This window comes from Anguilla anguilla, chromosome 18 (genome assembly GCF_013347855.1).
Source record: "Anguilla anguilla isolate fAngAng1 chromosome 18, fAngAng1.pri, whole genome shotgun sequence".
Lineage (NCBI taxonomy): Eukaryota > Metazoa > Chordata > Actinopteri > Anguilliformes > Anguillidae > Anguilla > Anguilla anguilla.
The window spans coordinates 788,618-815,293 of NC_049218.1; the positions used below are offsets into that span (position 1 = coordinate 788,618).

The window sequence follows — 26,676 nt, forward strand, 5'->3', positions numbered from 1 at the left end:
GTTGGTACATAATTATTAAATGTCCTTCTCTCTTATAAGCCATTTTGATTTGTTTTCATGTTTTGTAGTTGGAATTATCATCAGTATCGAATAACCCTTTATAATTTTTGTGTTTTAACTAGTATGCGTGTCAGAATTCATATATGTGTATTTTGAAGTGTTATCTTTTTGAAGACCAGTATTAAAATAGTTATGAACATTATTAGCTAACAGAATTATTCTGATCTTGAAGATGTTAAAATATATAATGAAGGTGGAAATTTAAGCAATAATACTGTTGTGTTAAGGCACAGAACCTATGTTTCTAATGTTTTAGAGATTTACATTCACCACTGTATTCAAAGAAAACAAACTGTGAGTTTTACTATGCAATGTCTACTATAGCAACAATGTCAAGGAACTAATGTGGGATTTTTATATTTTATGCGTAGTTTGGGGGGGGGGGGGGGGGGGGGGGGGGGGCATAGCCGCTGGTAACTGAGTGTGACGACATAAAACTGTGGTAGTTTGCATGTGCATGTATTTTGTTCATAAATTGGATATATTTTTGTGTAATGTATATCTATTTTAGCTCATTAGATGGCAAGATATTATTTTTAAATATTTAGAATATGCCAAACTGCTAACTGTATGCCTTACTACATTATGTACTAGTATATCTAATATATCTTCATACTGAGGTTCAGTACCTTACTGAATATGAGACTGAATAATATACACTGCTTTTGAGGTATATTAGATACCGATGTATAAGTGGTTTAATTTATGTAATATACTTACTTTTACTAAAATTACTTTAATTATAACATGAAAATGGACATAAGACAGAGAGATGGGAGAAAATTGTATAACTGGGAATTGTGCACAGAAAGTAGCCTCTGATGTGTTATGTCCATAAAACGGCATTCCGAAATGTGCCTTATTTGCCGATTAGGGGAAAAGATGCTTGCTTTAGTACTTTTAAGGGTTTTATTGCAGAATTAAAACTGTATTCAAGGGGGGCTGTTGTGTGTGTTTTTTTTAATTCATTTATATAATTGTGTTGTTTTGACCGAAACATCAAGTCACACTTAACTGGAAAACAGGTAACTGTGTTGGGACTGACATTTGGCCGAAGGTCCTGTTTCTATGGGAACTGTGGGAAGACTCAGACAAACATAGAAAGTGGACCAAGGTTTCCAAGCACACTGTAGCTGAAGACCAGTATATTGATGTTTGGTCTTTGATGTCTGTTTGTTTAAACAGGGAAACCAAGTTATGATGCTCAGTTGTTACTTGTGTGAATAGCATTGGTGAAGATTTAAATTACGCACAAGAGCATAGACCCCAGGTTGAGAACTCATTGCCTTCTCGAGGTGTCCAAGAGTCTGCTTCCGCTGTTAGTTCTAGTACACTGTTCCGTTCAGTAACAAGTCAGGAAAAATCCCCATGAACATTTTTGTTGTGAAAAGCAGATGAAACGTCATTTAGGCCAGTGGCTCCCAAACCTCTCCTCCGGTATCCCCAGCGAGATACAAGTGTGTGTTCCGCCTCAAGCACACCTGATGCAACTAGCCAACCGCTTGATTAGCTGAATCAGGTGTGTTTGATGTGGAATACGTCCAATACCGGGATCCCGCTGCGGGTACCTGAGGACAGGTTTGGGAGCAAGATCTAGACGTTCGGGTGAAAACCCGGCTACATTTGGAAACTGAAAAAGGTTTCATAATCTATACTACCTGACTATGACGTGGCCAGTCTATATTGGGGTTAACGCCTAGTCTATTTATGCCAAAACGTCTCTTAACATACATTTCCACACTTCTAGACATCTACATTAGATTACAGCTTTTGCTCACCGATATACTTTGTAGCATTGGTTCAAAATGGTTCATATGTAATAACCAATTAGGAGAACTGCGTATTGTAAACAACTGGGAGTTTTTTCCACTGCATATTTAATTTTTAGGCAAATGCACTGTATTTTAGAGAAGTTGGCATTGGAGCTGGCGAATTAGACGGTGAGCCAGGTTTCCGTGACTGTAACAGGCTACATATTCAACATAGTTGAAACTTCAGAAGAGGGAGGGAACCCAAATCACGTCAAGTTTATTATAACACGCAAGATTAAGCAGAGCGTGAAGCAGAGGGTTTCCGTGGAAACGCTGAAATCGGAGAGCCGACACAAACATGACACAGTCGGGCTGCATATGGCTTCGTTTAAGAAATGCAGTCGCTTTTTCAATGTAGGGCGACGCTCACAAGTTATTAACGTGATAAACGAACCCCCTTCCAAAAAAATCTCTGTGCGTTTGGACATTTGGGAAGATGGATAGATCAGATTTAACGCCAAGATTGCGCCATGAGTTAAATGAAACGTAGTGTACAAAGTTACAAACTCAATGCAGTAAAATTCAATGCGTGGAAACAAAATAAATATTGGCATCGAAACGCCAATATCTCGTTTCCAAACAAGCAGGTGGAAAAAATGATTGTTTTAAATTGCATATTAAAACGCATTGGCATTAACATATCAGAACAGGGCTGTTTCTTAAATTGACGTGCCAACATAAAGAAACAGTGCAATACACGTTTCCAAATGATGCAATTGAAAGCATGGATTTTTGCGCACTATTCTGCCTAGAATTCAAATCAATTCAACCGAACAGTTAACACCGTGTGTTCAAAAGCCAAACAGCTCTGGGTAATAATCAATCATTCACTCGAATGTTACAATGCTTGTATGAAATGCTTATTTATTTGGAACTGAAAACGAACAAGTTATCTTACAAAAAGGTACATTTCAAAATGGGTATCTTAAAAAAGTATCTGAAATCAAACGCTCAACGATCAAAATGGCCCCCGGAAAGGTTGGAAAGGCTTCCTGCTTCCAATCAATCACTTTGGATTTATACTTTCATGGCATCAAAAGACTGTTTTTGATCCAAGCAGGTAACTAACTAAAAATGGACTTATACATTACACAGGTTATATTTGCTTTCCTTGAATAGTTTTGTGCATCAGGAAGCAACCAGACAATTAGATCTCATTCAGGTGCTTAAGCTCACCTGTCCATCATTGTTTTAACCAAGACGTGCCAGATTAATCACCCAGATTTCTGCAGAGACGGCTGCCTCCAGGTACACTTTGCACCTCGCTCACACCAGCAATGGCAGGACTACTGCGCTCAGATTTACAGGATGTATTGGTGAATAGGACAGTAGTGTTATCAGACTAGAACACAATCTGTACAGTTCCCCTCAACAGGAAGCCCTGACTGCTGTTATAACCCCTTTTCCCTCAGTTGTCCTTCACCATCGACACACCCAGCATTGCACACTGACACACAAAAAGCACTCACTTTGCCTCACATACATTAGGTACCCACACACACAAATCTGATGCAATTCCAGTATGTACAACAACAAAAAAACCTGTCTGAAATTTCTGTAGTGCCATGGTAAGACAAAAGGACTCCCTACATGACACATTATCATTTGAACAGCCGTCCATGTTAGCTTTGGTTCGTGTTTACTGTGTGCCCCTGCGAAGCTCTTCTCGGTCCTGTCCTCATATTTACGCATGCCGAGTTTCATGAATAAATGGAAGTCAGGCCTATGATGTCATTTCCTGTTCAGGATGAGAGGAAGTCAGGCGACAACCTAAAAAAAGACTGGCTCGCTATCAGGGAGCTGTTAAAAAACAGAACGCTCCACTGACTCTCATTCCAGCGTCAAACCACACAAAGACAGAAAAGATGATGGAGCTCACTTGGGCTGAACTACAGAGACCAGCAGGAGTGTCACTGTCATTCACTACGGTAAGACAGGCTGAACTACAGAGACCAGCAGGAGTGTCACTGTCATTCACTACAGTAAGACAGGCTGAACTACAGAGACCAGCAGGAGTGTCACTGTCATTCACTACAGTAAGACAGGCTGAACTACAGAGACAAGCAGGAGTGTCACTGTCATTCACTGCTGCATACGTAGTCTTACTGCTGCGGGGGGAGAGATTCCACCATAATGCCTGTTTACTCAGTCCAGCTTTGATAACGGACATTCAAGGTGTTTCAACTCATCTCCTCCCAGCAGATTTTTTCCCTCCTTTCTTCCCCATCTGGAAAAGCCAGTCGCATTCATAATCATCACAGTGCTGCTGCTTCCTGTCAGCTCGAGGCAGAGCAGGAGAGAACCCTCAGAACTGCAGGATAGAACCCTCAGAACTGCAGGAGAGAACCCTCAGAACTGCAGGAGAGAACCCTCAGAACTGCAGGATAGAACCCTCAGAACTGCAGGATAGAACCCTCAGAACTGCAGGAGAGAACCCTCAGAACTGCAGGATAGAACCCTCAGAACTGCAGGATAGAACCCTCAGAACTGCAGGAGAGAACCCTCAGAACTGCAGGATAGAACCCTCAGAACTGCAGGAGAGAACCCTCAGAACTGCAGGAGAGAACCCTCAGAACTGCAGGATGTCAACTGTGGGGCCACCAGAGCTCTGTAAACCACAGCAGGATGAGTCACAAGCCAGCCCACACTATGCTTTTTCCATTGTCTCATCAGCGCCTGTTATGAGCTGCCTTTCCCCGCGGACTGTGGGCAGTGTCTTTTGTTCCAGGTTCCAGAGTTAGGAACTCCTACAGCACTCTGCTTTGGCTTCCATTTTCAATCAACAGGGATTCAAACACGCAGCGCCATCTGTTCACATTACCACAACACCACACTGCCTCTTCATACACCACCTCTCTGTCTTCAACAACTCCTATTTCACAGAATGCCCATCTTCATCCTGACAACTGCAGTCAAACATCCACTAGAGATTAACGGCTGCAGCCATTTTCAGTACTACAAAACAACCACAGAACTACGTTTGCTCTGAGCTTAACCAGTGCACACCGTGAAGCTGGAAATACTGACTACCGCAACTAAATGAGTAAATATTCAAAAAGCGAAATGTCCAGAGGAAAGAAATTTACAAAGTAGCGTTTTTAATCTTTTTCTAAGGTTCAGTTCCTGAAGGTATCAAAATAATAGGGTCTGCTAATTACTCAAGGTCCCCATACACTTCAATTCTGTACATAAAAAAACTCTTTTAAACATTGAAGAATTGGGACACCTCTAAACATTCATAGGTCAAATACTATACATCAAAAACATTTTAAAGGACTGCAGTTTTTAACCAGTGGCAAATTATTGGCATTTTACAATTAAAATGTACAATTTACAATTAACTTGTTTATAAGTTAAAAACACCATGTCTTTCTGTAAAAAATCAAATCATCGGAAAATGAAACTGAAGGAATATCCTCATCTGAAAACCAAAATGGATGAATAAATATTCTGTAAGACTTTAAGGTGAGACAGATTCCATAAAATCATGCCATTGGATTCCCGAGGTCTAATTTGTCTGCATAGAAGCCCTTTTTTGTGAATTTTAAATGCCCATGTACCCATCTCACCCCTGACACAAACTGGATTTGTGTATCTCTTTGTGGCACAAAAAAACCGAGTGGATTTTGTGATTCTAAATAAACTGAGGGTCCAGACTAGACAGGAAGTCTCCTTCAGTGCTTTAGGTCTGTGGATCAGTGGATTCTCGCAGCAGGTGTAATCGGGTTGCTAATGTGGCTCAGTGCTATTTGAGCTCCCCACAGTCTGTGATGACCATCCTCTTGGTCGTGCCCCCATCGTGAGAGCCCAACGACTCCATCTTCCTGATGACGTCCATTCCGTCCGTCACATGACCGAACGCCACATGTCTGCCGTTTAGCCTGGGGAAAACGGTAAGCACATACGCTATCCTAATGTGAAACTGTAGAGCATACATACATACATATATATATATATACTGTATATATGCACACACGCACACAGACACACACACCGATTTCTGTGAGTTAGATGGACATGGGCTGAATCAATGCAGTTTATCTGAATTATATGACCAAATAAATATTACATTTAAACTGTTGTCCTGAATTTAATTATAAATATTTAGTGGGTTCATTAGTAGCTCATGAGTTATGCAGAAACATCAGCACGGTCAGACTTCCTCCATGCATTCATACGACGTACCATTCAGTTTTAACTGTGCAGATGAAGAATTGGGAACCATTGGTGTTGGGCCCAGAATTTGCCATTGACAAAACACCTACAAAAAATGAAGTCATGATTAAGTAAACTACACTCTCATTTGTTATTTCAAATTATATTACAGATTATGGTACAGTCCTGGGCAGGGAAAGCAGAGGAAAGGTCACTGATTTATATTAAGAAACTGATAGCTGCCGATTTAAAAAGTAGGTCACTGTATCCGGAAGGCTTCAACACTAATACTGATGACGAGGTCGCCATCTAGTGGCAGAACTGTCTACCTCTCCTGTGGTGATGTCACACAGCGTCCAATACAGAAGAGAGAGACAATTCCAGGTGCAATAAATGTAGCCGCCTGAACTTTCTGTTAAAATATACACGATTAATTCCCAATATTACAGAAATTATTATAAAATGTTACTGCACTTTAAAACTAAATAGCCAAATACTTTGCCATATTTAATTTCATACATGACATATTTTTAACACCTTTGAACCCCAGAAAGGGAATTTTAACGGTTGGAATATGGCATTAAAATCAGCTCTGTGGCATCGTTGACACTGCCTGAAACACTTCTCAGCTCACAGCCTGCTTGCTGGACACTGACCCTGAACTCTGAACCAGAGGTATGAAGAGTCCTACCAGGCCCAGTGTGCTTTAGCTTGAAGTTTTCATCTTGGAATTTGGGTCCATAGATAGACTTTCCTCCAGTTCCATTGTGATTGGTAAAATCTCCTCCCTGTAGCCCCATTGGAAACAAACAAACAAAAAAATCATCGTTTCTTTGACGTGACTGGACCAGCACACACAAAAATAAACACAGTAATACAATTCTGAGCATGTTCGGCAGTATTTTACACTGCTGTATTATAATTCTGCATATACTGTAGTGCGCATGATCATGACGAAGACAAATGCAAGTGAGCACAAATACCTGGCACATAAAGTCGGGAATAACACGGTGGAATACAGAGCCTTTGTACCCAAACCCATGCTCTCCAGTGCACAGAGCTCTGAAGTTCTCTGGAAAACAGGACAGAACAAAACCAGTGAGCGAAGCTCCTTTCTGGTGCCACACTCTGACTATATTCCAGACCAGTTTTTGACCTCACCTGCCGTTTTGGGAACAACATCAGCATTCAACTGCAAAAGAGAAAGGTATTTTACCTAAGCATAAAAACACATTTGACTTGATAATCCAATTAAATAATAAAGGCTTAATTTTAGAAAGTATAACTTTTTGTATACAACAAATATAGAAATGAAGCCATTTCAAAGGAGATGGATTAACAGCGTAACATAATGCTTGTGCAGTTGTTTTAACAGTAGTGTTCATAGCCCTAGACAGCAGACAAATTGCTGCATTCGTTTGCAATCCGTAAGGCTTTGCGTGCAGCGTAGCCAACGCTAACGTTACGAGCAGGTTAGCTTTGATAGCCCACTTACTACTAAGATGTAAAACTAATTAAAAAAAAAAAAAAAAGTGTTGTCACAGGTTAGCTATGTATCCATTATGTAGTTAACTCAATTAAATTTACCAGAGTCATACGCCAGTAACGTCTGTGTGATCTTTTTTTTATCCTATTACTAGCTGCATATAAGCTGTAGCCATACCCATTCGCTGTCATCATGGCTAGGCGGCTAACGAAGTTATGTTAAGAGGACAAGAAATATAAACATGTCAGGCGTTCTGATAGACCGGTGCGTTGGCTAACAATTTCGGAGAGTTAACGTTACCCTTCCAACGACAAATATTCCACATAAGTTTCTATTCAGGACTATTCAGGACACTCCTGTGTATGAGAACTAAGAAGCTAGCTAGCCACGCTGCTAATATGGCCTTTGTTGTGCGGTACTTTCTACACGTTTATTAGGCAGTTTACCTCAATCGTGATTCTCCCGAGAGGTTCGTTGTCCGCTGCAATGTCGAGGTAGACAATTGGATTCCGTACCGGTCTGGAAAACAGTTTGGCCGCCGCAATTGCCAGCGAGCAGAATTTTATGCGATTCTTCATCTGCAACATCGTAGTTACTCCACTCTGCTAGTACAGTGAGTGAACGTCACGGCAAATTGTCCTAACAGAAGCAGTATCTTAATCCAGAACGGAAAAAACATGTGTGGTCATCTCTTACGGGATATAAACGCGCAGCGGATTGGAAGCCCGTTATGCGTGTCAGAGAAACTAGTAGATTTACCTTCCAACGCTCAGACATCACATCTTTATACATAAGATTATATTATTACATTTCTATAGCCAAAGGCTAATCTTCAACACCTATTCAAAAATAAAAATAAAAATCAGTATTGACTTAAATCGAACTGACAGTGGTTTACACTAACCTGTAAGAATACCTCTGAGCTGGTGGAGTAGGCTACTTCAATTTGTCATTAACTTTCACTTACAATGAAATATTAAATTTTTTTTTTTTCAGTTCAGCAAGGATTACAACTAACTTGCCAAATTGAATGTATGAATAAAAAACTTAGCACTAGTTTTCACTTTTAGGTCAAAGTTAAGGCCAAATGTTTGATTGAATACAGGCCATTATCTACTGTATATAAAAATAAGAAAAGCATCCTGGGCCAAATGACAGGCTATTGTAGCAGAACACTCGGATCAATGCGGAACACTAACATAACCGCAGAACCATCACTGCAGGACACTCATCACTGTGGTGTGGGCCAAGCTTTACAGTACGCTTGTCCTTTGTAGTGGACACATTTATTTCAGTGGGAAATGTCTACCATCTAAAGAACATTTCAATACCATAAAAAATGCAATGATTTATAAACTGTACCTCAGGAGGTTTTCAGGAATGAAAGAAGAATAGGAAGGTCTCCCAGTAACCACTTCACATCAAAGGGATTTAATGTGGAACTGTTAAACACAAAAGAACAAGAGAGAACTGTGCATCCATTACATTTCTTATTTTGACATATAGAATGTTTGTACAAAATATTTCAAACTATATTAATATACACACATGGCATAACTATTTACAAATTGAAATGTAATTATAAAATCACCTAAAAAACACATTAATACTATGGTATAGGTTTAATCAGAACATATATTTATTAGATAAATATTAGGCTGTCACATCATGTAACTACATATAGTTTTACAGGTTTTACTAATAATCACAATTCCTTTTTTTCTGACCAGTTAAGAATATGAGATGAACATGTACATACAATACAAACAGCAAGCAGCGGCTACTTCTGCGTGAATCACTGGAAGATTGTGTCTTTTTTTTCTTTTCATATCAAAAAGGAAGTACAAACTATGAATCTGGTACTTTTGGGACCATATCTGGTCCTATGTCATTACCCCATCTCACAGGCATTCCCTAGAATGTTCTGGCATGAATCCATTTTTTAAATTTTATGTAGCACCTTAAAAATACACAGGTAAGACTAAAACACATTTGCAAGATTTATTTACATGAAGAGCACAAATGCTCAGATATGCCACTGCTGAAAGTAAACAATGTTAATATCACACATTAAATGGCTTTTGATGGAGGGGACAGGCGTGGCAAACCTTTAAAATGGTAAATAATAAATGCACCTTCCCATCGGGAAATCAATACAAGTTCTTTCATTTACATTATGTACAGGCATCCCGTGAGTCACCCCACACTGCAGCCTATTTGGGTCCTACAGTTCAGTGGGGAAGCTTGAATGTTTCTGTGATTATCAATTTCCTCACAAGACTCATTTTCAGTGTCCGGCTAAGTCCAGGACACAGCCGGTCCACTGGCTGACAGTAACTTGGACCTCACCGCAAGCGTACTGAAATAATACCACGTATAAAATGTGCGCCTTTATACAGAAAATAACAGAAATAGTGTGGCAGTGCGTTTTATTAAATACCATCATATTCACAAGTTGTTTTCAGCTCGTATATTTTTCAATATTCATTCTCTCGTGAACTGGACGAAACATAGTTTTTTTTTAAAGTGTTAATTTCCATATACATTTCTGTAAAAGAAAATTTATAAAAGAAATAAGGTGATTGCCAGCATATGAATAATAATAATAAAAATTAACTAAACATTTGAAAAAGAATTTTAATACTGGGAAAACCTTCAAAATGTATTTACAAGTATACATTTTATATGTTTTTTTTATAATTCATGAAATTATTTTTCAATTACAATAGACAATAATAAAGAGTAGCACAGTATTCAAAATAAGGCCATCACATAAGACATTAAACAAAAACCATCGTCATGACTCTCCAGGATAAAAAGCCACTATATCAACTGCCCATCCATGTGGTGCCATTTTACTTCAAGAGAAGGCTAGCAAGCAGCTAAATTTATTTCATTTTGAAAATTGGGAAAATATAAATTATACAGGGAAATTATATGATTTGCCCACACCTCAATCACTACGCAAAAGGACAACCACTTCGTCCACACAATCAGAGAATATTCACCCACAGTAGCATGATGTTTAGGAGGGGAAAAGATTTTTTACTAAGCGAATACATTTCATTCTGTAATGGGACTGTGGGGCACAAACGAGAAAGACTCAGCCTTGTGTTAAAGCTGGCTTGAGGAAGATTGACTGGAAAAAACAAACGCACAAGTTATCCACAAAGTTTTGCACAAATGATGACACTGATTAATCAGTCCAAATTAAAATATTCACAGCAATATTTAATAAAATAACATAAAGTTGCATTTTTCTGCTCAAACAAAATAAAAAAATTATGGCAAAAAAGATAAAAACATAATTGTAGTATGCTACTAGACATAACAATAACAGTAATTCCAGATATATGTTGAAAAAAATATCTACATATAAACAACCATATATTGATGCTTATATAGCAGGGGTGGGTTTTTGACAGTTTAAATGTGAACTGCGTGCCCACCCTACCCCCCAGGCTTTAACACCCTGTTCCCCTGCAGTGCAAGGACTGGACCTGCCTTTGTGTTTCCGTCCGCCTCAAAAGCCAGCCGCTGGACTCCAGCCCCCCGGCCAGATCCAGCCCTCATCGCAAGCATGTGGTGATGTCACATCTCTCACATCTGTCACATCTCTCACATCTGTCAAACTTCCAGGACTAATGAAATGTGACAATGAAACTGATTTTCTGCAAAGCGCAGTTAGTAATGAATAACCAAAACATTACACATCCTACTCACCTTCTAACATTGTTTTTGTATCAAATTTCTTTCTATATATATATATATATATATATATATATACAGAGAGAGAGAGAGAGAGAGAGAGAGAGAGGACAAGAATTTATATATGTGTTTGTGTGTGTGTGTAGGTGTGTATTTACACATTGCACTATTTTAACAAGGATTAGTAAAAGAAATACAACTAATTCTTACTGTATTATCCCAAGTTAGGGAGCTTGCTGTGCCATATAGCTTTTGCTGAATTAATGTAGCTCAGTGAAGTTATGCTCTTTTCTCCTAATTTGGTGTCGTGAGATATTATCTCTCAGTTCACATGTGCACGCTGTACTCCAGTCCTGGTACCACAATGCAGGACGGCCAGCAGTTCCATTTCAGTTCAATCAACTGAGGAAATTCACTTCATCTGTGAACTGAAAAAGCCTCAAAACATGATGCCAGTTTTTCAGTTCCACTCTGAGCCGAGCAGTAACGGACTCAACCCTGTAAGAACACACAAGCCGTCCGAAGGCCAGGCTGCATCCAGCACCTTCAATCAGTGGAAGAGAATTATAAATTAACCTAATTTTTGCAGTCCAGGAAAAAAGTGCCCAAACATATAAATAAAAATGAAATAAAATTACAAATTAGTAATATCAGATCGAACAAGACATTTTTGCATATCAGAAAGCTGTTCCACTAACCAAAATGTTTATTTAAAATTTTTTTTAAATAAAAGCAGTACATTGTTTAAAAAAGAATTTTTTTTTAAAAAGCATTAAATTTTTCTGTTTATAATAGCATTACACGGAGCTAATTTGGCACACACACTTACAGGACTTACTGTCTGTAAGGAGGAGAGACCGTGCAGGGAAAATATAATTCTGAATTTCATTTTTTTTAAGGGGCATAAAGAAAAATCTTACTGTCGCCAAAGAATATTTTCCAGACTCTGTGAGATGAAACTGGTTTTCGGGCATTTCTGAAATACTTTTTTCACAGTACGTAATAAAAAGTGGCCATTTTGAGAAGTCTGCTTTTCCACGCGTTAGCACGCCAGGGCCTTGGTGCTCCTCATCAGTGCTGAACGGACAGACTCAGTGTTTTCATCTCAGTCCCGGGGAGCCGGGCTTTCACCGGTCGGAAGAACGGGAGGAAAGGGACTAAGGAAGGACACTGGCCAGAATACCAACGACTTCTTTTCTTCTCTTTTTTTTCCTCAGAAAAAGAAAAATAACAAATTCTTAAAAATGCTACAATACATTTGTAGTGTTCGCAGAGTCCAGTCCGAGATATAAAGAAATCGATAGCTGCACTGTTTAAAATGTTCCAGATGTTTTAAAACCAAAATCTTCATTTCAGTTTAAGATGTTTGGCCCCTCAGCACATGCAGACAGAGCTGAGAGCGCAGAGTCTGAATCAGAGACAGCGGAGAGCTGGAGAGGAGATTCATTAAGAGGAAGAAGGTCAGTGGAGTGCATGTCCTCTGCAGCCAGTCTTTAGTGCACGGCTGGTGTCCTGCCTGACCCAGAGTGACCCGGTCTGACCCAGGCTAACCCAGTCTGATCCAGGCTAACCCAGTCTGACCCAGGTCTGATGCAGTTTGACCTGGTCTGACCCAGGCTAACCCAGTCTGACCCAGGTTGACCCGGTCTGACCCAGGTTGACCCGGTCTGACCCAGGCTAACCCAGTCTGACCGGGTCTGACCCAGGCTAACCCAGTCTGACCCAGGATAACCCCATCTGACCCAGGCTAACCCAGAGTGACCCAGTCTGACCCAATCTGACCCAGGATAACCAGTCTGACCCAGGCTGACTCGGTCTGACCCAGGATAACCAGTCTGACCCAGTCTGTCTCAGGCTCACCCAGTCTGTCCCAGGCTACCAGGCTAACCCAGGCTGATCCAGTCTGTCCCAGGCTAACCTAGTCTGTCCCAGGGTGTCCCACGCTGATCAAGTCTGTCCCAGGCTCACCCAATCTGTCCAAGGCTGATCCAGTCTGTTCCAGGCTGACCCAGTCTGTCCCAGGCTAACCCAGGCTAACCCAAGCCAGCTGAGCACAAACAGGAGGTTATGAGAAGAGGAGGGAGTCAGTTGTTTTCAAAGAGGGAGAGGAGGTCATCGTTGCTGCTGCTGGGGAGGTCGGGGGGGTCCAGGTACGACAGCAGCTCATCTGGATTTGCAAGCTCTGGGATGAGCTGTGGAAGAAGACAAAGAGACCGTTTCAAACGAGCCTCGTTTGAATCATCACACGTTTCACTCCACACAGACAGCGACAACCCAGGAGACCACTCAAGTCAAAAGCAAAAAAAACGCCGGGAAGGTCATGAAAGAAGTAAAGTTTTCATAAACTTGTTACTTATTTCCTGTGGATTCTGAATAACACCGGAGGCTTTACTAGGTGGGACCGTGACGCACACTTACGTCCAAGGAAGGCTCGGGAATCTCTGGTGCTCCCTGCCCCCCCGGGCGAGTCTCCACGGTGGAGGGCGGGTTAAAGGTCATCTGGGCGTGCGGGTGGCTGTTCACAGCGGGCTGTGTGGGGGGGTGCTGGCGGGAGGCTGGGACAGGAGGGCCGCCGTGATGAAACGGCTGCCCTGATTGGCTGCTGGGGCGAGGAGGTGCACGCAGACCCTGCGGCATTGAGCTGTGGGACTGATCAGAGCCTGGATGAGCCATCTGTGGAGAGAGGGAGAGACCAGTCCAGAAAAAAATAAAAACAAATTGTGCAGCTGTTACCCTTGGCAGGCTCTGAGTGATGAGCGGTTTTGAAGCTAACATTCGAGGCTAACGCTCACCGGCTCGGGCGCGCAGCGATTGGTCGGTTTGTCCGGGACGGCGAGGCTGGCGGGCCCGTCTGGCGGGTGGGGTCCCGGGATGAAGTCACTCATGGGCGCCCTGCTCGCCCCCCCACGGGGGAACTCCAGCCCTCCCTGCCCTTGGTAACCGTTGCCTGACACGCAAAACAAAATAAAAACAGTGATGATGTCACACGACGTGGCAGCCAAGGCCCGCTGCTCCCCGCTGAACATCATCTGGAAACACAAACGTCTCTCTGCAGCTCGAGAGACGGACGATCAGGACCGCAAACTGGCACAGGAACACGAAACACAACCTGAAGGTCACATTAGACGCAGTCTGGCACACACAGCTGGATCAGAAGGACTGTTAGTTCTTAGGGTGGGGAACAGAGAATATACACTGAGTAAAAGCATCAGTACTAAGTCAGTTTCTGAAGTGTCAGTCTCCCAGTGCAGACTGTGCTTCAGCTCAACTTCCCCTGAGTGTACACGTAGCCTCAGAGCTGTGACACGGCAGCGACCATCGACCTCAGAATCGCGGGACACGTGGGTGTTTTTACATTACAGATCCTTTTTAAGGGGGAAAAAGCTCACACCTGTGCGTCGGTCGGCCACGCCTACCTTGGCTGTTGTATTCGCTGTTGTTCCCGCCGCGTGCAGGATGGGCTGATGGGTAGGGGGAGGGGCCAGGCCCCAGCTGGGCGATCACCTCCGTCACGTTGGGCAGGACCATCTGGCTGGGGCTCATGGTCCGGAAGCGCTTGGCTGATGGGCCGTCCGGGTCCTCCTTGATGTGCGGCTCGGATTTCATGGGGACGGGCCTCCAGCTGCACGTCGGGTCGATGGTCACCTCCTCGAAATCTGAGCTGGGGAGACAGCGCAGGAAGTGGGAACGTTTGTCTTTCACACCACTCTGCTGGAAGCAGCTACTGAGGTTGTGAAAAAATGATCTAAAACTGCTCATAAATATGACATGCTGATGGTGTAGCGAAGACAAAAGAAACACTTCCAAAAGTTTCCCTTGATGTTAACCAAAGCCTTGGATAATATGAACAAATAAGTTATGAACGTGTCAACAGTATAAAAAATACTTGTTCATTTTAACCAAACTGTTAATAAATATATTAACAGGCATTGTTATGATGAAGGCTTTGTTCATGGTTATTAATGAAGCTCCATTTACTAAAGTGAACTAATGTATGTTAATCATGTGAAGTTTTCATGCTAATTTCTGATTTCTGAAACAGAAGGAAAAAGACGTACTTCTGGAGCGCGTTCAGGATGCCCCACATGTACTGGTCCACCTCCAGGCCCTCGAGCAGTGCAGTTTTACTGGGGACAGAGAAACACACATGACCCACATGACCCACAGGATGCCAAAACAGCATGGCACCTGCATGCTGCCCATGCTAGTGTGTTAACCGTTAGGCGCGTTTGGGACGTACTGGCACACGGGACACCGCCACGTTCCCCGCTCGCAGTTCAGCTGCAGGTACGTTTCCAGGTCGAAACACTGTAAGGGGTGCAAAAAACAGCGTTATTATTTAGAATCACTGCGTTATTTTTAGTTTTAAACGGCCCAGTGCAGATGTGTGAATACTGGCCGGCACAGCCCAGTGCTAAATTAGAGTGCGGATGTGAGTATACTGGCCTGCACATGCTCAGCCCAGTGCTAAATTAGAGTGCGGATGTGAGTATACTGGCCTGCACATGCTCAGCCCAGTGTGGATGTGAGTATACTGGCCTGCATGTGCACAGCCCAGTGCGGATGTGAGTATACTGGCCTGCACATGCACAGCCCAGTGCTAAATTAGAGTGCGGATGTGAGTATACTGGCCTGCACATGCTCAGCCCAGTGTGGATGTGAGTATACTGGCCTGCATGTGCACAGCCCAGTGCGGATGTGAGTATACTGGCCTGCACATGCACAGCCCAGTGCGGATGTGTGTGGATGTGAGTATACTGGCCTGCACATGCACAGCCCAGTGCGGATGTGTGAGGAGGTGTGTGGATGTGAGTATACTGACCTGCACGTGCACAGCCCAGTGCGGATGTTCGTGGATGTGAGTATACTGGCCTGCACGTGCACAGCCCAGTGTGGATGTGTATGGATGTAAGTATACTGGCCTGCATGTGCACAGCCCAGTGTGGATGTGTATGGATGTGAGTATACTGGCCTGCACATGCACAGCCCAGTGCGGATGTGTGTGGATGTGAGTATACTGGCCTGCACGTGCACAGCCCAGTGCAGATGTGTGTAGATGTGAGTATACTGGCCTGCACATGCACAGCCCAGTGAGGATGTGACTGAATGTGAGTATACTGGCCTGCACGTGCACAGCCCAGTGCAGATGTGTGAGGATGTGAGTGGATGTGAGTATACTGGCCTGCACGTGCACAGCCCAGTGCGGATGTGTGTGGATGTGAGTGGATGTGAGTATACTGGCCTGCACATGCACAACCCAGTGAGGATGTGTGAGTGGATGTGAGTATACTGGCCTGCACGTGCACAGCCCAGTGCGGATGTGTGAGGATGTGAGTGGATGTGAGTATACTGGCCTGCACGTGCACAGTCCAGTGCGGATGTGTATGGATGTGTGAGGATGTGAGTGGATGTGAGTATACTGGCCTGCACATGCTTGCAGTCGTGACCGCGGGACGGGAGCTTTATCCTGCGGAAGGTGACGGGGCATTTTAGGGACACCCGGATGGCGGTCTGCTCCACCCCGTCTTCCCCGTTCAGCGCGGCGCCCCCCGAGGAGGAGACAGAGCTGCTGAAGTTCCGCTTGACTGGGGGGGGGGGGGGGGTGAGAGAACACAGTGAGTGCCTGAATGAGGGACCACCGGAGCGCATGCAAATCGCTGGTTCCAGTTTTTAATAAATGAAAACGAACAGAGGAGTCATGGAGCGCTGCCTGTAATGAGAGTCTTTTTGCATTCAAAGCGACGCATCCAAGTATGAGCATCACAAACAGCATCTGGGAACTAAAGTCGGTCTTTAAGGTGAGAGTATGAAGCAAAATCAATGCCTGAAATTGATTTGGGGTAAATTAGTAATTGACTGAGCAAAGAATGATCCCACCTTTCACAGGGCATGACCAATTATCTCATTAAACAGCAATGTGATAAGGGTGCTGATCATGTGACAGGGGTGTTGATAATGTAACAGGGGTGCGGATCATGTGATGGGGTGTTGATCATGGGATGGGGTGCTGATCATGTGACGGGGTGTTGATCATGTGATAGGGGTGCTGATCACGTGATAGGGGTGTTAATCATGTGATGGGGTGTTGATCATGTGATGGGGTGATGATAGGGGTGTTGATCATGTGATAGGGGTGCTGATCATGTGATAGGGGTGTTAATCATGTGATAGGGGTGCTGATCATGTGATGGGGTGTTAATCATGTGATAGGGGTGCTGATCATGTGATGGGGTGTTAATCATGTGACAGGGGTGTCGATCATGTGATAGGGGTGTTGATCATGTGATAGGGGTGTTGATTATGTGATGGGGGTGTTGATCATGTGATGGGGGTTAAGGAGCCGTACTCTTGGTGATGCAGTGCTCAGCCGGGAGGAGCCTCTTCTTCAGCAGACCCTGCAGAACAGACCGGACAGACGGCCGATGGACCAGCTGCAGCACGAACAGGTGAGACTGGAGAGAGAGGGAGAGAGAGAGACAGCACAGGAGAGAGAGGAAGGGAGAGCACAGGAGAGAGAGAGAGAGAGAGAGAGAGAGAGAGAGAGAGAGAGAGAGAGCACAGGAGAGAGAGCATGGGAGAGAGTGAGTAACTGTGCTCTGATTGGCTGTGTGTGGGAGAGGGGGCGGGACTCACGCAGCAGCAGGCTGTAGCTGTGCTCTGATTGGCTGTGTGTGGGATAGGGGGCGGGGCTCACGCAGCAGCAGGCTGTAGCTGTGCTCTGATTGGCTGTATGTGGGAGAGGGGGCAGGACTCACGCAGCAGCAGGCGGTGACGGTGATCTGGATGGTGTTCCTCCCCGGCTGGCACACGTGCTTCAGGTGAAGGGGCTTGTGGGAAGTCTTGTTGTCGCCGCGCTCGATGGTGAGGGGCGTGGCGTTGACGCTGACCTGCACCGACGCCGGCCAGTTTGTGTTCATCTGCCGGTCCTCATGGTGATAGCACTTAAACTGCAGCTCCAGGTCAGACCTGCGTGGGGTAAGGGAAGCTTTACACACTGCACACAGTGCTACAGTATTAGAGCCCAGAGGAGCTGGGCAGAGTCCGCTAGTCATGTGGAGCTTTTATTTTAGAGCCCCAGACCATTTTAGCGCCCCCTAGAGTAATTGTGTACAGTGTAGTTTGTAGGTTCCCCCTGGAGAGGGGGCAGGCTGGGCACTGTGAGCCCTCTCTATGCTGCGGGGGCAGGAGGGGCTGGAGAGGGGGCGGGAGAGGGGGAGGGCCGGGCTCAGTGAGCCCCCTCTCTGGGCGAGGGGGTGGGGGTGGAGAGGGGGCAGCGGGGGCAGGAGAGGGGGAGGGCCGGAGGGCGGTGGCAGGGGGGCCCTCACCTCCAGGCGAGCGTCTGGTGCACGGACGGGCGCAGCTGGAAGACGTGGTTGCTGACGGCCAGGTTGTGCTCCAGCCGAAAGGGCTCCAGCACCACCCCGTCCCGCACCGGGAAGGTCAGCCGCAGCTCCTCGCTCCCATTGGCTGCCGTCGCAGAGGGACAGGAAGCAGGAGCCAATGAGAAACTACAGGGTTAAGCTCTCAGCTACTGTACAGCCTGTCTCCCTGTGGGTATTCACCAGGAAGTCACCATAAATTATCCACCAATCAGAGGTCAGCTGGTTGTTGAATGTACTGTGTGATTGGAGGAGCTCCCCTGCTATCTAGGGTAAGGTGACATCATGACTCTCTTGTGCTGGTTTTATTTTTGAGGAGTGAAAAGTACCGGCTCATGTCAGTGTTTTGGAGGAGAGTGCAGTCTTTAACTCTGGAGCTCTCCCAAACTGACAGATAACCTTACAGCAGAGCGCATGAACATACAAACAGGACCGGGTATACTGAAACTGGGAGAAAATGGGGTAAAATTTGAGGAAAAGAAACACAATGACTTTCCTGTCTCTGTACCACTGATTGTGTTGTATTAAATGAAATCTAAATGAATTTGAATTAAACTGGCATTGAAATTCACTGTAGGTTATTATTTAGATTTTTAAAAATGTTTTTATTAGCTAGTATTAAATGTTCGTAGCGAAACTTTCCTGAAGCACAACATAGCTGATGCACTGCGCGTTATTAGGGTTTACTGCCCTGGGTATGGATCTATTTATATGTAGGGCGATATGATTGGCTGAAAAACCATGTAACAGGCACCCGAGAGATCAGCCCTTTTTAGGGAACACCCACCGGGTGAGACATTCGGCTTCATCTCCAACGGAAACGGCGGCTTCACGTCCGGGCTGGGGGACAGGTATGGGATACTGCTTCCTGGGGTCACCGGGGGCGTGGGATTCCCAGGTACCGGGGAGTGTGGGTAATTACCGACAGACCGAGAGGGCTGCAAGAGAGAGGAGTACACACAATACACCCTGCCCCGTTAGTGTACAATACACAATAAAACATACACCCTGCCCCGTTAGTGTACAATACACAATAAAATATACACCCTGCCCCGTTAGTGTACAATACACAATAAAATATACACCATCCCTGCCAGTACACAACACACAATAAAATATACACCATCACTGCCAGTACACAACACACAATAAAATATACACCATCCCCCCGTTAGTAAACAATACACGCTAAAATATACACCATCCACTGTTAGTACACAATGCACACTAAAATATACACAATCACCCTTTAGTGTACAATACACACTAAAATATACACCATCCACTGTTAGTACACAATACACACTAAAATATACACCATCACCCTTTAGTGTACAATACACACTAAAATATACACCATCACCCTTCAGTGTACAATACACACTAAAATGTAAAGTATATGCTACAGAGTAAAGTGTTTAATATGACCTGTTATTACACACAACACAAAAAACGATTCAATATGACCTGTTAGTTAAGAACACACAATAAATGATGCAGTATGAACAGCAGGTACACACTACACAATACACAAAGCACACAAGCTGTGCGTGCAGAGAAGCGCCGAGCTGGAGCGTACCCCATTCGCACCGCCCGGGTTGTAGGGGTACCCGCTGCCTGAGAAACAGCTGGCCTGGCCATTGAATGGCTCCTTGCAGTACTGCCCCAGCCCAGCAGGGGGGTACTGCCCTGCCCCGGGGGGGCCTGTGGGCCTCTGCCCTGGGTACCCGGGCGAGGGTGGGGGCCGGGTGGGGCTGGGGGTGGGGTACTGCCCCTGCTGGGAGGGGAACGGGCTGTTCGGTCCATACTGCTGCCCACCATAACCACCCTGTGGTGAGAGAGGAGAGAAATCTCAAATAAACCATCAGCAGTAGATTTACACACTCCAGGAGAACCAGGGCGTTTCTGGTGGAAATGTGGTGTAGGTGGCATATAAACAAACCTTAAACATATAGAGCAGAGCTGTCCAACCCTGTTCCTGGAGATCTACAGTAGGTTTACATTTCAACACTGATTTAGCACACCTTATTCTACTAATTAGCAGCTCAACGAGATCTCTAGCTGTTGAACAAGGTGTGTTTTATTAGGGTTTGACAGAAAACCTACAGGACGGTAGATCTCCAGGAGCAGGGTTGTTCAGCCCTGCTCTAGCTGCTGAATGAGGTGCGCTTTGTTAGGGTTAGAGTGGGTTGTTCAGCCCTGCTCTAGCTGCTGAATGAGGTGCGCTTTGTTAGGGTTAGAGTGGGTTGTTCAGCCCTGCTCTAGCTGCTGAGTGAGGTGTGCTTTGTTAGGGTTAGAGTGGGTTGGTCAGTCCTGCTGTACAGCTGACAGTGAGATCCACTCACCTCCCCTGGGTACGGCCTCTTCATCCCCTGCATGGGGAGGGACTGGGGCCTGGGGCCCATATAACCCTGCTGGTGCTGGGGCATCCTCTGAGTGTGGGGCCCCAGGGGCCCCATGCCCTGGGCCCTGGGCTGGCCCATCCCCAGGGGGGGCCCGCTCATGCCCGCGGGGCTCATGCTCCCCTGGACGGAGGGCGGCCCCCGGGGGCCCGGCTGGTTCATGAACTGGCCGCTGTAGGGCTGGGAGGGGCCCAGCTGGAAGGGCGAACACATCTGTGGGGAGAAAGCAGGACCAATCAGAGCGCTGCAGGTCTCCAAGGGCAACGTACTTACAGAGCCGTACTGGGTCTTACCTAGCCACCTTACCTAGCCGTCTTACCGCTCTGTACTGAGTCTTACCTGACCGTACTGAGTCTTACCTGGCTGTACTGAGTCTTACCTGGCCGTACTGGGTCTTACCTAGCCACCTTACCTGGCTGTACTGAGTCTTACCGCTCTGTACCGAGTCTTACCGCTCTGTACTGAGTGTTACCTGACCGTACTGAGTCTTACCTGGCTGTACTGAGTCTTACCTGGCTGTACTGAGTCTTACCTGGCCGTACTGAGTCTTACCTGGCTGTACTGAGTCTTACCTGGCCGTACTGAGTCTTACCTGGCTGTACTGAGTCTTACCTGGCTGTACTGAATCTTACCAGGCTGTACTGAGTCTTACCTGGCTGTACTGAGTCTTACCTGGCTGTACTGAGTCTTACCTGACCGTACTGGGTCTTACCTGGCTGTACTGAGTCTTACCTGGCCGTACTGGGTCATGTCCTTGCTGTGCGTCTCCTGCAGGGCGGCGACGGTGGCCGTGGCCGTGGCGGTGGCCGTGGCAGCGGCGGCAGCAACAGCAGCAGCGGCGGCGGCGGCGGCGGGCTGGGTTTGGGGCGGCATGCCCATGCCAGCCGGGCCGTTCGGGCCTCCGGGGTAACTGGGGAGCACACGGCCCACGTTAGGGCCCCAGACTCAACCTCATTCATTTACCCCCCTTTCCTAAGAGCCGGATCTCAGCCTGAATAACAGATATGGCCAATAAAGTAATAAAGAAACTCCAAGCCTGACTGTTCCCTTTGCGTGGTCTGTGTAAGACTCCTTACCTCCCACTCCTGGGTAACCATGACAACCATACACACCCCGCAGCAGGTACACCTGAGCTCTTTACCTCTGCCTCCTGGGTAACCATGACAACCATACACACCCTGCAGCTGGTACACCTGAGCTCTTTACCTTCCACTGAAGCCCCCTCCTGGGTAACCATGGCGCCCGTACACGCCCTGCTGCAGGTAGGCCTGCCCGGAGCCTTTGGGGGGGAAGGGAGGGGACCCCATCCCGGGGCTGCTGGCGGACATGCCGGGCCCCAGGGGGGTGCCCCCGGGGGTCATGGGATTGCTGTTGGCCATTGGGTTGCCAAGCGCCTGTTTCAAAACAAAATAAATACGCGGCTTCTCAGATGGGATTCAGCATTTTTACGCAACATGGGCACACGGACGCAATCCCCTGGCTCTGTTCCACGCAGTTACATAATAACCAAACAGTGTAAAATAAACCATTTTCTTTCCTCCAAGTGGACTTTATGAGTGCAAACCATCCAGACCGCACACTGTCTGCCCAAAAAGAAATATGCCCACAAATGAAATAAATTTACCAAAATCAGTTTACTAATTCATTCATTTACTCCATCATTCACTTGGCCAATGGGGAACGGCCTTGAGTCTCACCTGACTCTGCGATGTGTTGGCCACGCCCCACACTGTAGTCACCACAGACAAGGACCCTGGCGGCTGATTGGTGTTTTGTTGCCAGGGAACGGAGTCGTAAGGAAAGGACCCATCACTGCAGGAGAAACCGGATTAAGGACTGCTTTCTTTATCGTTATCGAGTTGTGAGAGAAAGACTACAGAATACTACTGACCTGTGTGTGAGAGACAGACAGACCGTGGTACTTCCCCGGTGGGCCGTGGTACTGACCCGTGTGGTACTGACCCAGTGGGCCGTGTGGTACTGACCCATGTGGTACTGACCCGGTGGGCTGTGTGGTACTGACCCATGTGGTACTGACCCGGTGGGCTGTGTGGTACTGAACCGTGTGGTACTGACCCAGTGGGATGTGTGGTATTGACCCGGTGGGCTGTGTGGTACTGACCCGTGTGGTACTGACCCGGTGGGCTGTGTGGTACTGACCCGTGTGGTACTGACCCGGTGGGATGTGTGGTATTGACCCGGTGGGCTGTGTGGTACTGACCCGTGTGGTACTGACCCAGTGGGATGTGTGGTATTGACCCGGTGGGCTGTGTGGTACTGACCCGTGTGGTACTGACCCAGTGGGCTGTGTGGTACTGACCCGTGCGGTACTGACCCGGCGGGCTGTGTGGTACTGACCCGTGCGGTACTGACCCGGCGGGCTGTGTGGTACTGACCCGTGTGGTACTGACCCGGCGGGCTGTGTGGTACTGACCCGTGCGGTACTGACCCGGTGGGCTGTGTCGGGTGGTTCTTCACCGCGGCTTCGCCGGCCCGGCTCTTCTGGTGCCGCAGGAGGAGGAGGCGGCCCAGCTCCTCGCACCATGACGACAGGAGCGCTGCAAGGAAACGGCCACGCCCGTCACTTCCTGTTAGAGTTCCCCACCCCATCCTCCAGCGCACGGCACAGAGCACCGCTGCACAGCACTGAGTCACGCCCCCCCGTCCCTGTCTTAACGCAGGGCAGGAAAGACAAGCGCTGTGATTGTGTATTTCATCACCAGTGAGGCGCTGAAAGCTGTGGTTAAAGAGCGGATGAGGAATGGAAGACGATCCATGCTGAAATGATGAAGTGGCAGGGCTTAAATAAACACTCAAACACTTTTTAACTAAATGCACCAATTCATTTACCGGCATTTCAGCTTCCCATTTCCTCTGCAGTTCATGTTTTCCCTCATTCATAAACTTTAAACATAACCCCTTTCTATTAGCTGTCAAACTTGCAATAAATATATCCATTACAGGTCATACAGTGAAACACATCATTAATTTAAAAAGTGTTGCTCATTCTGGAGTAGCACATTTGAGTGCAATTCTACTTGTTGCCACAAGGATGCACTCTAGCTCTGAAATTCCACGTCTCTGTGTGTATTCAACTCGACTAGAAATTTTTTGTTGTTGTTTTTTTAAAAACTTTCTTTAATTAAAATACTGTGTTCTCAAAGCAGTTAACACTCAAGCCCAAAAATCCCTTACGAAAGAACAAAATCATTTTGCAAAACGAAACAATAAGCCTACCCTCGAAACCTGGTTACTGTGTCTCAAAATCAAGTACTAGGGTTGCCAGATTCAGAATTTGTCAAAACCCAACTAGGTAGGGGAACAGCAGTCAGGACGGATGTCAGACTCGGGGAGGGGGGGGGGGGGTTGCAGACTTGGAATGGATCACAGACCAGGGGGTGGTTGAGATGCAATTTTATCACAAACTAATGATAAATTTTTTCAATCAGTTACTCAGACTAGACGTTATATTTTCTGGTCAGGACCACAAACTGGACCTGTACAAATAGGCTACACTGAAAACTGGACATTCCGGTTTAAAACCAGGAATCTGGAAGCCTTAGCTGCGAATGACTTCTAGTTTCCAGTTGACAATCAACGGCAGTGTTTGCAAGAAATTGTATAATAACAGCCATGCTAAACATTTGTGCGCAAAAGTGGGTTTAAATTATAAACATAATTATACACAAACACATTAAAGATGTGATTGATTATTATTACTGCAGCAAGAAACAAACTAACCAAAATTAAATGAAATGAAGACAAAGCTGTAGGGCACTGCTGTTTGTGAGAGATCTGAACCTCACAGGCCGGGCGGATCGCTGCTACCTGGCGGCCCTCTGCTAAGCAGAGACAGACCTGCAGAGACACAGGGAGCCAGCGAGGGCTCCCTTTATCAAGGTAACTGCACCTGCACTGGGAGTCACCTCAGGTAGCTGCTACTGTATATCACCTAATGTCCATGACAGTGCTGTAGGAATTGCTTTGATTTGAGAAAGGTATAGTATATATTTTTTTTCAGTTTTAGTGTAACTATTTTAATTGGCCTAGACAGACTTTGCACACAACGAAAGATATTTTAGATATTTAGAGAGGTTTCTCAAGACCTGTCGGCTTTACATTGGCTGGTATGGAGGAATTATGATCTAAAGCAAGAATATGCACTTCAGATAAGACCAAAGCAGCTGGTGAGGTATGATGCCTCCAGGGGTTGTATGTTTGTATACTCCCTGATTATTCTTCAAAAACTTATCTTTAATTTTATTTTCGGTTGGAACTATTTTGGCATAAGACTGCCATGCTCAAGAAAACTATGCAGCCACTTCCTGTCAACATTACTGTGAAGCGACTTCCAGTCAACATTACTGGAGCCACTTCCTGTCACCAAGGCTTCTGTTATGATATCCTCAGCACAAGTAGGAACTGCAGGAAAAAGACGATTGTTCACATTTGTTCTTAATTGAAAAGGACAGACTTAGACTGAATCACAGCAATGGTGTGGGTTTGGGAAGCCCAACTTAACCCTTTCCCTTGATATAAAATGGATTTTAGTTAATCTTCATGACTGGTTTGACCTTAGTTTGACCAAACACTTAATTAGTTAAGCTCAAGCTACAATTAGATACACGTTTTAGAAATAAGAAGTCACAACACACCAATGAATAGGGAAGAGGTGCCATTAAGTGAAACCTAACCGAGCTCGGAGGTGTAATAAATCATAATTAAGTGACAGACAGAGCTTTGATCCACCTCTCCCATTATCCGCAGCAGAGTACGCTCGTGTCCTTTTGACCTCAGCAGTGCATTATGTGTGCGGCACAAATCACAAGCGGAGACGTGTTTTTCCACTCAGCACTAACGGCTTTTTCCTGTCCAGGAGAGCAGTCAGAGCGTCTAACTCCACCGTTCCTGCGTTTCTGAGGAATGTACTCACTATAGAGCTTTTGGGCCCTCGGATAGGACTCCACAACCCAGCCGAGTTTTACAGATTGCACATAAAGAGAAGACATTTGCATGTGTACCCAGCTTCATCGTAAAAAAGACTTTCAGCAATCACTGTGGTCAGTGAAAATCAAAACAGTGTGGATTTGACTGCCTTAACGTTTAACTAAGAGTGTTTTTCCTTCTGACTGAATTTGACTGAAGAGTCCAGCTGTAAAGTCCCCACTAAATTTTAATCAATAAGTTCTTCGGTTCTGAGGAGAATGTCTGCATACAGCACAGCCCATTGCGGTCTGGTGCACTGCTTGAAGGCACAGCAAGGTGTGGGAAATGAAGTTTGGATTTCAGATGCACAAGTGCTCTCCATACATCACCCTCAAGGCACAGGATGTGGTTTCTGTACAGAACCACAGGTCTGAACTTGCAAACACACACACCTCTCACAACAGAGCACTGCAGGCCCAATCTGCCCAGTGAGTTGGGCTGTGGGCGTGGTCAAAGGGGCGGGGCAAATATCAGACCGTATAAATGACAGGCAAAGGAAGATAAAGGGAGAAAACTTTACTACCTGACTGCATAGTCCCAGCCCCCCCCCCCCCCCCCCGCCTCCCCCCAAGGCTTGACTGCATACTCCCAGCCCCCCGCCTCCCCCCAAGGCTTGACTGCATACTCCCAGCCTGGAGATGTTTCCAGAACAATCATTGCTACTACTGCAGCAACAACATCAACAACTC

The 26,676-nt window shown here is 45.8% G+C and overlaps 2 protein-coding genes across 6 annotated transcripts in view; both read right to left on the bottom strand.

The window, feature by feature from the left end:
* Positions 1–2,718: 2,718 nt before the first annotated feature.
* Positions 2,719–8,170, bottom strand: LOC118218285 (peptidyl-prolyl cis-trans isomerase F, mitochondrial-like). 2 transcript variants are annotated; one of them, XM_035400856.1, is made up of 6 exons: positions 7,959–8,170; positions 7,188–7,218; positions 7,010–7,098; positions 6,718–6,814; positions 6,057–6,132; positions 2,719–5,752 (listed from the first exon to the last, which is right to left on the bottom strand). In XM_035400856.1, exons 1-6 carry the CDS (start codon positions 8,097–8,099, stop codon positions 5,617–5,619), a joined length of 570 nt encoding a protein of 189 aa, XP_035256747.1. In that variant the 5' UTR covers positions 8,100–8,170; the 3' UTR covers positions 2,719–5,616. The 2 variants fall into 2 exon arrangements, with proteins under 2 accessions (XP_035256747.1, XP_035256748.1); XM_035400857.1 differs by lacking the exon at positions 7,188–7,218 and having other exon boundaries at positions 7,959–8,095.
* Positions 8,171–9,127: 957 nt separating this feature from the next.
* The window catches only part of LOC118218032 (zinc finger MIZ domain-containing protein 1-like), a 71,915-nt gene continuing 54,366 nt past the window's right edge, over positions 9,128–26,676 (bottom strand). For 2 of the 4 annotated variants that reach the window (XM_035400370.1, XM_035400372.1), the window contains 17 exons: positions 23,451–23,559; positions 22,699–22,813; positions 22,208–22,395; positions 21,734–21,911; positions 20,945–21,214; positions 20,179–20,427; positions 19,387–19,537; positions 18,546–18,687; positions 17,976–18,186; positions 17,567–17,672; positions 16,645–16,805; positions 15,461–15,528; positions 15,279–15,347; positions 14,637–14,881; positions 14,013–14,167; positions 13,639–13,893; positions 9,128–13,412 (listed from right to left, as the gene is read on the bottom strand). In XM_035400370.1, the coding sequence (XP_035256261.1) occupies positions 13,305–13,412; positions 13,639–13,893; positions 14,013–14,167; positions 14,637–14,881; positions 15,279–15,347; positions 15,461–15,528; positions 16,645–16,805; positions 17,567–17,672; positions 17,976–18,186; positions 18,546–18,687; positions 19,387–19,537; positions 20,179–20,427; positions 20,945–21,214; positions 21,734–21,911; positions 22,208–22,395; positions 22,699–22,813; positions 23,451–23,559 (2,780 nt within the window). In that variant the 3' untranslated portion in view covers positions 9,128–13,304. Of the gene's footprint in view, positions 13,413–13,638; positions 13,894–14,012; positions 14,168–14,636; positions 14,882–15,278; positions 15,348–15,460; positions 15,529–16,644; positions 16,806–17,566; positions 17,673–17,975; positions 18,187–18,545; positions 18,688–19,386; positions 19,538–20,178; positions 20,428–20,944; positions 21,215–21,733; positions 21,912–22,207; positions 22,396–22,698; positions 22,814–23,435; positions 23,560–26,676 lie in introns of all 4 variants that reach the window. The other 2 variants (XM_035400369.1, XM_035400371.1) reach the window with 1 other exon arrangement.